The 16356-nt window shown below is 39.9% G+C and overlaps 1 protein-coding gene across 1 annotated transcript in view; it reads left to right on the top strand.

The window, feature by feature from the left end:
• The window catches only part of DNAH9 (dynein, axonemal, heavy chain 9), a 371284-nt gene that overhangs the window by 65441 nt on the left and 289487 nt on the right, over positions 1-16356 (top strand). The window contains exons 16-19 of the mRNA XM_011965684.1: positions 4100-4296; positions 4406-4830; positions 14826-15048; positions 15792-15958. Of these exons, the coding sequence (XP_011821074.1) occupies positions 4100-4296; positions 4406-4830; positions 14826-15048; positions 15792-15958 (1012 nt within the window). The remainder of the gene's footprint in view (positions 1-4099; positions 4297-4405; positions 4831-14825; positions 15049-15791; positions 15959-16356) is intronic.

Below are 16356 nucleotides of genomic sequence, written 5' to 3'. Positions count from 1 at the left end.
GGATGTGGGTTATTATTGGAAAGATAATGACAGTAACATTTGTTGAATTATATTGAAGAGCAGCTGAGTGCTCTGTGACTTTTCCCAAAACGTTGTAGACTTTTTGTGAATGATGCACAGGAAAATAGAAAAGGTACCGAACTTCTAAATTGTTCAAAGACAAAGATTTCTGATGCTTAAAATTAGATAATAAACCAGGCTGTAAGATAGTGACGCACATAGCAAAAGCATAAAAGCGAATTCACTCGAAATCAAGCTTCAGTAAAGAGGAGTGACCAAGTTAAGAAGCAGGAAGCACTGTTAGTAATGAAGGCAGAAGGCTTCATCCAAGCTTAACTTATGCCAATGGGTGGGGGACATTCTGTGCCTTCAAGCTTCATGTACTTTATCTCTGTAGCCTTTTGAGAACACAAGGAGATTGTGTCCACCAGGTTAAATGGAAGAAACAGAAGTTTTTCTGAGTAAAAGAGTCACACAAGAAGTAGGGGAGGAGGTAATTTTCAGAAGAAAAAGAAATGTGTAGAACAGAATGGGCATTCTTTGAAGCTTTTAAAAAATAGTTAAAGGCTTTGACTTTGTAGTGGATAAACTGGGATAAGGTACACAGAGTGAAAGATACAGAAAGGGCTAACCTTGACTAGTAAATGATGAGATCGACAGGGCAGAAGAGTTCAGGACTAAAAGTTGAATTAAACCTTCACATTCTGGCAGATTCTGAGTTGCTTAGCAAAGAGCCTATAGAAGGATTTGTCAAGATGGAAAGGCAGAGGTAAATATTTTGAAGCTAGAGGATGGAAGTAAGATGAGAGTTTTTAAAACTCAAGGATCGAAATGAAATACTGATGTAAGATAAATAGTCCAAGGCCAGTGTCCAGATATCCAGCCCATAAAAGAGACTACCTGCAGACACCTAGGTTGAGAATCCAGAGAGAAGCAAGGCCCAACGCTGAGTGTAGCCCCAATGGCCATCCCCATGGTCTTGATAGGTAGAATGGGTGAGGTGTGAGGCATGGTCTTTGCTTGCAGGATACAGGGGTGCTCCAAACTAAGGAAATCAACAATAAGACTCAGGAAACCCAGCATAGTTAGCAACGTAGGAGATCATCTTCTGGAGCCTGGGAGCAACAAGCCAATGGGGCATGGAATACGGGCACCAAGTCTGCACAACTGGCTCCTATGGACTAGCACTGGTGGTGTTCACCTTAGTGAACTGACCAAGCCTCCTCTAACGCTGGAGGTTCGGGGGCTTCATCACTAAGCTCTCCGTAGAGAATCTAGGAAGACACCCCAGCCATACTTGGGTGCAGGCAATGCACTAGAAATGGTGCCTAAATGACTCCATCCTTGACCAATGGCTCTCTGGTTCTCCTGATCTGGGCTATCTCATGTGCCATGTGCCCACCTGTGGGAAGGACAGAGTGGGACCAGGGGATGGAGAAAAGAGATGGCAGTCTTTCTCCAAGATTACCAAAGTTTCCTTCCCTTTGTGGAAATAGGAGGACAGAGGAACACATTTTCTTCACAACATAGAGGCCCTTCAAATTCTCCTCTGAAAGGGCAGGAGCTGAATTTATCAGCTGCCTGATCTGAAGCACTATAGATAAAATTTAAAAGACACTGGTTATCTAAGGGGAAGTAAAGGAGCCTAAAGGGGCCTCTGAGAAGAAAATCATGGTGACCCCTTGCAGTGGCTCAGTTAAGTGGCTTTTTCATCCTAGGTCCACTTTACCATTTTGTCTACTTGTGTCAATAAATGAGGATAAGGCCCTGGAAAATGGTAGCGTCACAGGATGGAAGGAACCTATCCACCAAACTGGAACATTCACCTTGGACTGTTAACCTGCAGGAGAGTAGACTTCTTTGACCTTTGGAGTCCAGAGCAGAGCAGGGGTTTCTATGACATTGTTGAGGGCATTCCCAAGGTTTGGGTTGGTCTCCCTGTCATCTCTCAACCCAAACCCTGCATAGGTTATATGCTTCCCACTCAATGGAGAAATGTCCCTCCTCCTCTTACCTAGTAAAATGATTTACATGCACCAAGATTGTGGAACCAGGACAATCTGCTTTGGATGATAATTACATTGGTGTTACATCCAGTGTAGAGATTACAGTCCCATGTCAACATATGGGGCAAAAAATCTCATATAGTTAAAACATTCTTTCAAGTCTTTTGAATTCTGTAAACCATATGCAACCTTATCTATTAATTTATAAGTACATAATATGTATATTAATGCAGAATATGTCATGAGTACATATAGCAAATTATAGGTGATTTTATAAGCTATATTATTTTATAAACTTATAGTAGTTTTTATAAACTATACCATTTTATAAACTTATAGTAGTATAATTACTTTGTTATTGGTAAACTTATGTTCCCTTAAGTTAAATATTGGGAGTCTGCTGAGTCCAATCTTGTGTTCCCTTAAGTTAAATATTGGGACTCTCCCGAGTCCAATCTTGTGTTCCCTTAAGTTAAATATTGGGACTCTCCTGAGTCCAGTAATGTGAATTTGTCATCCCTCCAGTTCTGAAGGCAAGCCCTATTCTTACATATTTTGAGTATACTGCAGTATTTTACTTAGGGTGAATGGCTAAGCTGTGGTAACAAAAACACCATCAACAATATGGTTTCAAGGACAGAGAAGTCTACCCCTGAAAGAAAGAGTCGAAGGTGAGTGTTCCAGTTTGGTGGGTAGGTTCCTTCTGTCCTGTGGCTCCACCATTCCTCATTTCTGTGGTTGAGCTGACTCACTGCCATGTCCAGGCTATAGTCTGGTAGAGGAGAAAGAGACTGAGTACAGAGAAGGGTCACCTGCAGTCTCAAGAGTCCCAGCCCACGAGTGGCACCATCATGTTGTCCTACATCCACTGGTGAGGAAATTTCATTGCCACACCTGTCTGCAAGCAGGGCTGGGAAATCTGGTCAAATCCCAGTTATTACTCTATTTCAAGGGAAGAAGACAACAATGGATTTCAGTGAACAGTCTCTGCCACCCACAGTATTCAGCCCATAACAGGCTCCTAAATATAACTACAATTGAAAAGTCATATAAAAATAAGTGGTTATCGATAAAAATTTCAAGCATATATCTTGTACCTGGAACATCTTGCTCTGCGTTGTATTTTGATTTAAATTTAGCAAGGCAAGTTGACCTAGTAAGTAATCAGGGATTTGTTAATTATTCATACTGTTTTTAAAATTTTTATCACTACAGGACCACAGCAATAAATTAAGTTATTTCTTAGGAAAGGATAAGGAGCAGAATAGGCAGAATTGTAATTTCTCTTTGTGGTTCGTGTCTGTACATCGTTGACAAGCCTGCCTCCGTTCACCTAGAGTGATCAGTGGAATGACATGGCTTGTGCCTAGGAAGAAATCAGCTGCTTCCAAGAAATGGGCTTTGAAAAATCAACCTCTTCTCGGCTGGGCACGGTGGCTCATGCCTGTAATCCCAGCACTTTGGGAGGCTGAGGTGGGTGAATCACGAAGTCAGGAGTTTGAGACCAGCCTGGCCAACATGGTGAAACCCCATTTCTACTAAAAATACAAAAATTAGCCAGGTGCAGTGGCACGTGCCTGTAGTCCCGGGTACTCAGGAGGCTGTGGCAGAAGAATCGCTTGAACCCGGGGGGTGGAGGTTGCAGTGAGCTGAGATTGTGCCACTGCACTCCAGCCTCGGTGACAGAGCCAGACTGCATCTCAAAAAAAAAAAAAAAAAATCAATCTCTTCTCAACCAGAGGCTGGACTGTCGCCCAAGAGGCATTTGAGAATGTGGAAGGGGAGAGGCTTGGGCTGATCTGTCACTAGGATGTGCTCCGTGAAGACAAGCAAAGTAAATATCCTGGAGTACCCAGGAGAGCTCTGCACCAGGATTGGCCTATTCAAATGTCAGTGGTTCCCCTGTTGAGAAGCACCGCAAGACTATCACCCTCACATTGTATGGGATGTAAACAAATCTTACATTTCCGTTTTCTTACAGTCTAGCAACTTATCTAAAGGAAAGCATTGGTCTGGATGCTTTTAAAACAGTCCTCTACTTTGTCCATTTTATCCACTCTTTGTTTTGTTTGCTTGTTTTCCGTGTTTTTCAGAGTGTAATGCAGGACTTACCCCAATATTTGAAGCACAACTGAGTCTAGCCATCCCAGACCTAGTTTTCTATCCGTCTCTGGAGTCTGGCATGAAGGGGGGTTTCTATGACATTGTTGAGGGTCTCGTCACCAGCATTTTTAGGATATCATCTCTGGTGCCACGGCTTTCCCCACAAAACGGCTCTCCTCACTATCAGGTACTGGAGCTGCAGCCATCCTGCCTTCCAACTGTGTCCTCTCCAGCTGAATCTCGAACTTCCTGCCACGCACTGGTATAACCTGCCTGCCATTGTCTCGCTTCCGCAGGTCGACCTGGACGGTATGCCAGATTTGGCAAACCTGCGGCACACGCTCATGGAGAGAGTCCAGAGAATGATGGGCCTCTGCTGTGGCTATCGGAGCACCTTCAGCCAGTATTCACACCTCTATGTGGAGGACCAGAAGGAGGTTCTGGGTCAGTTTCTGCTGTACGGGCACATCCTCACTCCGGAGGAAATTGAAGACCATGTGGAAGACGGCATCCCAGTGAACCCTCCCCTCCTTTCTCAGTTTAAAGTGCAAATCGACTCCTACGAAACGCTCTATGAAGAGGTGTGCAGGCTGGAGCCCATCAAGGTGTTTGACAGCTGGATGAAAATTGATATTCGACCCTTTAAGGCATCCCTGCTGAATATTATTAAGCGGTGGAGCCTCTTGTTCAAACAGCATCTTGTGGACCACGTCACTCAGAGGTACGACAGTTGTTTTCACTTTCTTCCAGCATGCTAGGCTGCGAGGAACACCGTGTTTTTAACCTTTTTTATATTTTTTCCCTATGGATATGTTGGTTAAATTAAAAATTAAGACAGCTGGTTAGAGGTTCTAGACTTGCAGACATCATGGTAATTTAAGTCCTGCCCTTTTCTTTGTTCACCAGAGAAGCCCTCTTTGTTTTGTTTTCCGTTTGACATCCAGTGTGTGAAAGGCAAGTGGTTAATGGTAAGGAATATTAGAGACAATAATAGGAGGTCCAAGCTCCCTTCACAGCTCCATGCCATCTCTTTAAACTTGGGAAGCAGAGGGTATCTGATGGGCCTCTTTGTTTTACTTCTACCTCTTACTCCTTGTCTCAGATTATCCAGCTGGGCAATGTGGACATCACTAAAACCCTGTGCTCCTCACTGCCTGTCTGTGCCATTCTCACCATGCAACAGGCTGGATATGAAATTCTGTCTGTCCTACTGTGACCTAGACCACCCAGCCCAGCACTAGGCTCTCTAAGCCAGAGCATCATCCTCTGAATGAACAATCCATGTGGTCAACAGTCCCCTGGTCACTTTACCTTGAACTGGTCCCCAGAGACACACCACAATTAGAATCTTGACCCCCCATCTCAGAATCCCACTGGGGACCACCAGTCCCTCCGCACAGTGCTCGCCCTTTGGAGTGCTGGACGACACTGCAGGGAGGTCAGCCTGACCCCTCCTCAGTTTAGTGCTGGTTTTGCTTAATGCTGCCAAGGCCTTGCTCCATGATCTGGAGCCATAGGCAGAAAGAAAATGGCAACATCAAGAATTTTATCTATCTACAAATAAACTTTAAGAGACTTTCCAAGGGCAATGTTTGACTACCCTAGGAAACCCCAAGAACGCTCTGTGGGAATTTTTTTTTTTTTTTTTTTTTTGAGATGGAGTTTTGCTCTCATTGCCAAGGCTGGAGTGCAATGGTGCAATGGTGTGATCTTGGCTCACCGCAACCTCTGCCTCCCGGGTTCAAGCGATTCTCCTACCTCAGCATCCTGAGTAGCTGGGTTTACAGGCATGTGCCACCATGCCTGGCTAATTTTGTACTTTTAGTAGAGAAGAGGTTTCTCTGTTGATCAGGCTGCTATCGAACTCCTGACCTCGGGTGATGCGGCTGCCTTGGCCTCCAAAAGTGCTGGGATTACAGGCGTGAGCCACCATGCCCAGCAGGGGATGTTTTAAATAGGGCTTCCTGGGTATTATTCCACATTCATAAAAGCTTTTCTTCCCTGAGGAACTCAGAGGCAAGAAGAGGAAATGCTGGTGGGTGGTAGGACTGTGACAGATGCCCCAGGGTGGAGCACTGTTGGAGGGGACAGTTGCTTTGTGGTCCCTCTCCATTGCTAGGTCTGGTAATCCAAGGATAACCAGCATGTTTCAAAATGCAGGTTTTATCATTCAGGCACAGCAAGGCCATAGAGCAGCAGATGACTCCCATAAAAAGATAGATTATTACTCATAGTTCCCAGGAGGACAGTGTACAGCAGATAGATTATTACTCAGTTCCCAGGAGAACGGTGTATGGCATGCCACACAGGGTCACACAGGGGAGCTCCAGGGTCCATCAGGAGGCAGAAGGGGGCGGAGAATACAGGCAGGAGCCTTTTTGTGATTTCTGTGGAAAGGAATAGATGGGTCATGGCAAGCAGGCTCAGGATTGGTGAGTTTGAACATTTCAGCACCTCTGGGGCATAGAGACTATTCCAAATTGTCTGGGACCTGGCCTTGGGCTGATTAGGGCAGGGGGATAATGACCCAGATTGTGAAAGCCCCACAGAGGAGGTGGTTGGACTCTGGAATGGTTGGTTTGCATATGAAAGATGCGCTCACGGGCCAGCCACTGCTGTCTCAAGGAATTGCTCAGCCCTGCATGGGGAAGTCCCTCCAGAGTTTCTAAGACCCCAGATGTGAAAAGATCAAAAACACATGGTTGATACAGGACGTGGTAACAGCAGCTGCCACTGGCATCAACCAGTTAGGCTTCAAAGGATCTAATAATGGGGTTGGTTTAACAGGATAAGCACACAGTAGAGAAATTAGGAGGCTTGACTTTGTGTCCTTGAAACCCTGTTTCCTCACCTCTGAAAGAAGACAGCCCAACTGAATTATTCTAAGGTGCCTTCCGTCTTCCAGCTTTAACAGTTGGTAATTCTAAAAACTGGCTATTGTGCTACACTTTAGGAGAAGGTTTTATTGCATTCTGGAGGATTAGATAAAATAGAAATAATTAAAAAATTATTATTGTCTCCTCTGTGCCATGTAATTACGTGATTTCCACCTTTCCTTAATAGGTCAGGATGAATCCCAACTTGCACTGCATTTTAGATACTTCATTCACTGCCAGAAGTACAACCCCCTTTTGTTACATAAACTCTCATCTCATTCAGCTCTTCCTGCCCTGATCTTACTCAACCCCTACCCCTGCACTTGCAAAGCTTTTCTATGCCCTTGCAGCAGACCTCAGGATCTTACAGCAGCAAATGGCCACTGTCCCCTTCATCTTGTCTCATCACCGTTTTGCTCCAACTGAAACCTGGCTCTCTTCTGAGGACACTGCTTCCCCCCCTAGCCCTCCCAAGTGGAGGCTGACTTTTCTCCTATATCCCTCTTACCAATGGGCCTGCAGGTGGGTGAGGTGTGATTGCTCTTCAGTGCTGCTTCCAGACCATTTCACCACCATCCTCCCTCTAAATCACCAGCTCCCCTGACGTGAATTCTCAGACAACACCAACTGCACTCTGCCTTGCTGCCATCACCCACCAAGCCATTAGTCCCTCTTCCTCACCAGTGTAGATCTTAGCGTCTGGCTCAAAGATTTCCCTTCCCACTTTCTGCTGATAGTCACCGGCCATGACCCATCCTCCACAGAATCTCCATCAGACTGGCTCTTATGTTGTTGATCTTCTCCCTCCTATGCCCTTCCCTCTGCCATACCTCTGCTACCCACATCTCTTCCGTATTCTCAGTGGGGCTCAGAGAATGATGGGGAAGTAATTGCTCTGCCTTCAGAAGCTCAGGTGGAAGCATTCCACTGCCTGACCTCCACCTGTTATCTTTCCGCCTCACTTACTTAGCAACACTGCCACACAGAATTCTTCAACCCATCAGGATTTCCAATTCATTGACTCCCCTGCTTTCTCAGAGTCTCTCATCCTTGGTCCCTATTCCCTCCCGTTCCCACCTTGTAAAACCCTGACTGTTTAAACTCAGTACTCCACACCTGCTCCTGAGCAATTCATCCCTGACGAAGCAAAATCAAACCAGTCTAATGACTAGTCCTACATTTCATTTGTGAACATAAAATTCAGTAGGCCCTTCACATTTTCCTAAACACTTCCCAATTCTCTCAGACTTCTGTTTCCTTCAAATATCTTCTCTACTTTTATGACTTGGCTTCTCATTTCACTGAGAAATTAGTATCAATCATGAGAGAACTAATTCACGTTTTCACTGACAAATCTACCAACATGCCTGCATTTGAAGCTGGATATTCAACCACCTCACCTGTGACTGTGGATAAGCTGTCCTTGCTTTTCTAAGTTCAAACTCTTTCCTCTCACCTTAGGACTTACCTTCTTAAATATTCCCTATCTCCAACATTATCAATTATTTCTGTTACATGTTCTTAATACCATGTAAGCATATTGTGATATTTGACACACTGGAAAAGAGAAAGGAGCGTGATCCCACAAGTCCTTCCAGCTACAACACATTTTTTTGTATGCACTCCTTTACAGCAAAATTTCTCAAAAGATGTGTTTATATATATATATATATTTTTTTTTTGGTTCTTCACCTCCCATTCTCTCTCTACAAAAAGTTTTATGATGAAATATAACATACATACAATTTAGAGAGCAATATTAAAGAGAATACGTGAATTTGTGAATTTGCATCATCCAGCTAAGAAACAGAACATTGGCTTATTTTAAAGTTTAAATCCTTCTCCCTCCTTGTAAGATGTTGCTAGTGTCCTAAATGTGACATAATCCTTTCCATGCTTTTCTTCATTGCTTTGTGTGTGTGTGTGTGTGTGTGTATGGATATATACACATGTGTATGCATATGGATGTATACATATGTATATGCATACACACATACCTATATGGAGACTTGCATTAAAACTTTATAAAAATGAAATATTATTGTATGCCATATATTCTTCTGTGTTCTACTTCTTTCACTCAGCATTATGTTTGAGATTTATCCAGGTTGAGAGTATAGCAGTAGTTTATTTTCAGTGTGTACAGTATTCCCTTAGATTAATGTACCACAATGTATCTGTCCATTCCATAGTTGATGAACATTTGGGTTGTTTCCAGTGGTTTTGCTCTCTTCTAAGGACACTGCTTCCCTTTTAACAATGTGGCTATAAGTACTCTTATACGTAATCATGGAGTGGGCAAGCATTCCTCTAGGGTGTATACTTAAGAGCAGAATTGCTAAGTCAAAGAGTATGCACATAATACCAAGCTCCCTCCAAGGTAGAGACAGCCATGGGTGAAAGCTCTTACAGCCTAGCATCCTTCCCACCTCTTAGTATTGATAAATTGTTTAATCCTGGCCACTCTGGTGGGAGTGTAATAGTATCTCACTGTGGTAAATATTTTGCAGTACTCTGAGTATAAAAAGGTCCTCATCTTTTTATGTTTTTGGTGAGTCATTATGTTTCCTTTTCTCTGCCTATTCATATCTGTTCCTCATTTTTCTACTGGATTTTGTTTTTTCCTTTTTGAAATTATGATTAGGAATTACTTACATATTCTATATCTAGTCCTTTGCTATTGTATGTCTTACAAATGGAGTCTACCATTTTGTGACCTGTCTTTTCACTCCACTTATGGTATATTCTGATAAACGAATTCTTAATTTGTGTGGCCAAATGTGTCCAACTTTTCCCTTATGTTGTTCTTCTTTTGTCTTGTTAAATAAATCCTTTTTTTGCCTGGATATCCTAATGATACCCTACTGTATTCTCTTCTAAACATGTTAAAATTTTTTCTTTCAGATTAAATAGTCCCTTATCTAGCACTCATGAATATGAAGAAATCCTAATTACTGTAGCTTAGTAACAAATCTCAATATCTGGCAGGGCAGGTCTCCACCTGGATCATTTTCATCAAGAATATTCTGACAGTTCTTGGTTCTTACTATTTCATATAAATTTTAATCATCAGTTTGTAGAAGAAAAAAATCTGTTGGGATTTTAATTATATTTGTAGTGACTATAGATCAATTTGAGTAGAATTGATGATATTGAGTATTCTTGTCCAAGAACATATTATCTCTTTACTTATTTACATCCTTTTTATGTCTTTCAGTGAAATTTTGTAATCATTATCTTTAAAATTTTACATATTTTTATTCAAATATATTCCTCAGTATTTTGTTTTTTAGTTCCTAGTATAAATGATATTTTAAAATCGTATTTTCTGTAGAAAAGGAATTGATTTTGTACATTGATTTTGTATCTAGCCATCCTGCTAAATTAATTTAATAATTTTGACAATTCATCTGTACATTCTTTGGTGTTTGCTATGTACATAGTCATCATCTACAAATTTATGATACTTGTATTTCTTCTTCCTTCTCGGTCTTTATGCTTTATATCTCTATCTCTTATCTTACCACTCTGGCTAGGACTTCCAGTAGAATGTTGAATGAAAGTGGGGATAACATACATCTTAGTGTTGTCTCCGATCTTAAAAGGAGTGCTTTTAACATTTCACTGCTGAGTATAATATTTGCTCTGAGCTTTCGGTGGATTTGCTTTATCTGATTTTAGAACTTCCTTTCTATTTCTAATTTGTTAGGAGTATTTAGCATAAATGGATGTAAAATTGTATCAAGTGTTTTATCTATGTCCATTAAGATAATTCCGATTTTTCCCTCAAGCTGCTAAGTGGTGAACATATTATTTGGCTTCTAATGTTAAAACAACCTAGCATCTGAGATATACCCAACATAAAGTATTATCTTTTTCAATATACTCTCTGGCTTATTGTGTTTGCAAATCTTTTGTTTAGCTTTACCGCACCTGTTTGTGATTGAATTTGGCCTTCAATTTTCTCTTTTTCTTTTTCCTGTCTGTATCTGATTTTTGGTTTTGTAATTTTGCTAGCTTCATAAAACAAGAAGTAATCCTTCTTACTTATTCTCCAGAAGAGTTGGTGTAATCTTGAAATTTTTTGATCTGTGAGAGTTTGATTTAAATTTCTTATTGGGATTGGGATTTTCTTTGTAAGAAGATTTTAGCCTATAATTTCTTTAATGATTATGAAGATATTAAAGTTTTCTATTCCTTAGTAAGTCACTTTTAGTAAGTCATATTTTCTAGGAATGTATCCATCTCATGTAAATCTTCAAATTATTGTTATAAAATGGATAAGATCCTCTCAACTGTTTAGTCTCTGCAAAGCCTATGGTGTCTCCCTCTTTTCATTTCTATTTTTTTTTTTTTTTTTTTTTTTTTTTTTGAGATGGAGTTTCACTCTTGTTGCCCAGGCTGGAGTGCAATGGCGCGATCTCGGCTCACCGCAACCTCCACCTCCCGGGTTCGAGTGATTGATTCTCCTGCCTTAGCCTCCCAAGTAGCTGGGATTACAGGCATGCACCACCAAGCCTGGCTAATTTTGTATTTTTTAGTAGAGACAGGGTTTCTCCATGTTGGTCAGGCTAGTCCGAACTCCCGACCTCAGGTGATTCACCCACCTTGGCCTCCCAAAGTGCTGGGATTACAGGCGTGAGCCACCGTGCCAGGCCTTCTATTCACTTTTATTTGTGCTGTCTGATTTCCTTTCTTAGTTTTGCCAGACACAAAAAAAACTATCTAATAAACTCATTGATCTTATTTATTGTAGTTTTATTTTTATTTCAATAATTTGTTCTTTTATTTTATTATTTCCTTTACTACTTTGGATTTATTTTCTGTTCTTTGGCTAATATTTGCTTGTTAATTTTGAGTTGTTTGTCTGTTTGAATGCTAACATTGAAAGTTATAAATTCTCTTCTAAATACAGTTTTACCTCCATCTTGCATTTTAGTATGTAATCTCATTACAATTTAGTTCTAAATACTTTTAATATTCATTATAATGGGTTTAGATTTTTTAATTTTTCAAATGTGGGACTTTTCTAGTTATAGTTCTTTCTTCATTTCCAACATAATTGTACTGTGGTTTAAAAATGATATCTCTAATAACAGGCTTCTGAAATTTGTTGATGTTGGCCTTATTATAGCATATTCTGTTCTTATAAATTTCTGGGCATATTTGAAAATAATATATATTCTATAAGTACTGAGTGGAATGTTCTATGTATGCCTATTGGTTCAAGTTTGTCAATTATTCTGTTCAAATCTACTGTATCCTCACTGCCTTTTTCTAATCTACTTAATCTATCATTACTTACTAAGATAATTGTATTAAAAATCTTCAATTTCCATTTTGGTGGTATATTGTCAATTTCTCCTTGTAATTCTGTAAATGTTTGCTTCATATATTTTAAGGTTATGTTATAGGCATACAGATTCTGACTTTTTATATCTTCTTGGAACATTGAGCCTTTTAACCAAACATTAAACATCTTCTTTATCACTAGCAATATTTCTTGTACTAAAGTATGTTTTGTCTTCTATTAATGTAGCTAAAATAATTTTTCTTTGGTGATATTTGCTTGGTGCATCTCTTTTTATCCTTTGGCTTTCAACCTTGCTGTGCCCTTACATTAGAAGACATTTTTATAATCAGCATAGAACTGATTTTTTAAATCCACTTTAGCAATATGTATTTTTTAACTGGAGGGTTTTGTTCATTAACATTAATTGTGGTACATTTTAATTTAAATCTGCCATTTTATTATGTTCTTTTAGTTTGCTATTTTTTTTTCTTTTCAATTGACTTCCTTTTTTGTCTGCTTTGGGGTATAATTTACATGTTTTCTTTTATTTTCCTTATTCCATTTTTTCCTTTGCTACTTTGAATGTCATGCCATGTAGTTCTACTGTTCTAATGGTTATCACTGCTATTCTAATAAGCATCCTTAAATAAATAAATTTATTACTATTTTTAGTCTCTTCACAATGATTAAAAGACTTTAGGATAGTTTGACGTCTCCTGTTCATCCATCAAATTATATTCTATCATTCTTAGTAATTTAGATTGTTCTCTATTATTTATTTAAGCCCCAGGAACTATACCTATATACCGAATGTTTATTTATTTGTTTATTATTATTATTATTTTTTTTTTTTTTCAAGACTGAGTCTCGCTCTGTCACCCAGACTAGAGTGCGGTGGCATGATCTCCGCTCACTGCAACCTCTGCCTCCTGGATTCAAGCGATTCTCCTGCCTCAGCATCCCAAGTAACTGGGACTACAGGCACACGCCACCATGCCTGGCTAGTTTTTGTATTTTTAGTAGAGACAGGGTTTCATCATGTTGACCAGGCTGGTCTCAAACTCCTGACCTTGTGATCTCCCTGCCTCAGCCTCCTATTTAGATTAACCAACATACTTACCATTATTGCTCTATAGTCCGGACATCCGACTGAGGTATATTCCATTAGGAATTGCTTTAGTAAAGGTCTACTGATGAAGTGCTCTCATTCTTTCTTTGTCTGAAATGTATTTATTTTGCCTTTGTTCTTTAAAAATAGTTTTGTGGAGGAGAGAATTCAAGAATAACATAAATTCTCTTTGATTATTGAAATTATTATTCTATTGTGTCCTGGCTTCCATTTTTGTTGCCAAGTAGTCAGTTATCAATCTAATTTTGTTTTTTTGTGTGTGTGCTGTCGTTGTTTTAAGAAACTTGTCGTTGCTCTGAAGCTAATTTTAAGATTTTTTTTTCTTTTGGTAATCTGTAGTTTCATAGTGAAGTATTTATATGAGGGTTCCTTTATATTTATTCTGCTTGGGATTTGTTGGGCTTTCTTGGTCTTACATTGAGTGTCTTTCAGCAATTCTAGAAACTATTTAGCCGGACTCTTCTCAAATGTTGCTTCTTGCTTGTTCTATTTTGTTTTTCTGGCACTTTTGTTATCCTTATGTGTGATGCTTTCATTATCTCCTGTCTTTTAATAACTTGCATATTTTTCCTTTTTTTCTCTTTCTACCCTGCAGTTTAGAAACTTCTCCATGTATATCATGTAGCAGTCGAATCCCTTTTCAGCTTTGTTGATATTTAAATTATAATTGTATTTTCCATTTTTAGATCTTCTACTCAGTTATTTTATAATTTTGCTTGCTTGCTTTATTCTTTGTTATTTTTCACATTTTAAGCCTTCTCTTTTATTTATTATTTAAGTTTTAGAATATGTTTATTAGAGTATAATCTTAAGACAGTTTTTGATTTGTCAACTTACAAATATTTGTTTCTTCCTGCCATATAGTGAAGTGATACAAAGGCCTACTGAAAATTATTAGCTTCTTTCTCCTGGAATTCTCCATCAACATATGATCATTTTTGCATTGCCAGCAAACACCTCTTAGAAGCTTTTTCTATGCTTCTTTTCACAAAGCAATGCTATCACAAGCCATAATTCTCATGTTAGCCACTTCATAAATTTTGCCACTTCTCTGAATCCAGCATTCAATACCAAGGTCTACACACTATCACAGATTTTGAGTGTGCTCAGAGAACCTCTGAAATGGACTCCATTCTTCATTCTATCCAAATCACACATTACATTTAGATGTCATGTCTCCTCCTGAGTCTCCTCCATTGCAGGACAGGCCTCAGTCTTTGCCATTCATAACCTTGACACCTTGTGCAAGGGGCCATATTCTTAACATCAGAGCATAGTCTATGCAGAGTGCTTAGCAAAGTATTGGGCATGTGGTAGGATTTTTATAATGATAGATATTTTTGTTGGGGAAATCGATACATCTTCCTTTCGAGGAGTAGAACGAGAATGGCTCCTCATGTTCTCTTTGTGTTGATTAGCTTGGCCAACCTTGAAGCGTTTATAAAGAATAGTGAGAGCGGCTTACTCAAGAAAGTTGAAAAAGGAGATTTCGAAGGCTTGGTTGAGATCATGGGACACCTTATGGCTGTGAAAGAACGGCAGAGTAACACTGATGAGATGTTTGAGCCCTTAAAGCAGACTGTTGAATTGCTGAAGACCTATGAACAAGAATTGCCAGAAACAGTGTTTAAGCAGCTGGAGGTCAGTGCATTTATGTCTTCCTTATAAAAGAAATAGACAGAACATTTTAGGATTTCAGAATGGGGTAAAGTGGGGTACAGCAAATGAAAAACAGGGCTTGGAGCTGACTCAAGATCTATGTTTTGGAACTATAATGTGTAGCATGTTTGTAATGTCTAGAAAATTCTGAAAACTCAATACATATGGGAGAAGGCAATGCTGGAGATATATGGGAGAATTAAGATGGATAATTTTTTTCTGTAGAAATGAACCAGTGTTTTGGTTGAGAAAAAAAAGCAGATCTGAAATTTGTTAAGATGGTCCAAGAGGAAATGTGGGACATAAAGGAAAATAACCAAGCAATCCTGAAGAATATAGAAAAGGGAAGGGGTTAATGTAGTTTCAGTAGAAATACAGTAGAAGCAATAGAAACCCAAGATTGTAGAAACTTCTTCCTTTAAGAAAAATCTAAAAGTCTCTTTAGCATTGCAAGTTTTCACAAATTTAGAGGGTTTAGAGGGCCAGAGGTTGAGAGCAAGAAGGTTAGTGTTGAGTGAACAGTAGGTAATAGTTGAGAGCAGCTGCGGAAGGAAGACGAGGAAGAGTGGGTGGAGGGCAGATTGTAGGGAATGGGAAGATGACACCACCACATCATTGTACCATCTTGTAACACAGATGGAAGCATCTGGGCTCTGTCCAGCTCAGGACTATGGGAAAGGCAAGAGTGCCTTGGGAATCTGACCACACTGAGGTTTCCTTTGCAGGAGCTGCCTGAGAAATGGAACAACATAAAAAAGGTGGCCATTACTGTAAAGCAGCAGGTGGCCCCACTGCAGGCAAATGAAGTGACACTTCTCCGCCAGAGGTGCACAGCCTTCGATGCAGAACAGCAGCAATTCTGGGAGCGATTCCACAAAGAAGCCCCGTTCAGGTATGGGCCAAACACTGCTGCCTCTCTTTCTCTGAACACTGCAGTCTTTGAGTCATGTATAATCTTTTTGTTGAACGTGTGTATTCTTCTAGCAGCTGCAGACCAGTTAGTAATCTTCCTTCCCATTTAGGACCTTTGGTTGAAACGTGGTGCTAATGTGGACCGAATCCTATCATGACCTGTACAGACCAAGGATTGTAGAAATATCTTGCCTTAAAAAGATGCGTATATATCTAGAAGCATCTTTGTGCCTCCAAGTTTATAAAGGGATGATAGGTGGTATGATTACGAGGATTTTACTAAACCTTTAGCATTCTAAGTTCTCACAGACTGTTCTTTTGGTTTTAAAAAGTGGCTGATGGAATTTTTAAAATTTTACAGCACATTTCATTTTGGCA

This window comes from Mandrillus leucophaeus, unplaced genomic scaffold (assembly GCF_000951045.1).
Source record: "Mandrillus leucophaeus isolate KB7577 unplaced genomic scaffold, Mleu.le_1.0 Scaffold732, whole genome shotgun sequence".
In the NCBI taxonomy this organism is placed as follows: domain Eukaryota; kingdom Metazoa; phylum Chordata; class Mammalia; order Primates; family Cercopithecidae; genus Mandrillus; species Mandrillus leucophaeus.
Note: the sequence above shows the minus strand (reverse complement) of the source record. Positions and strands in the feature narration are given on the sequence as shown.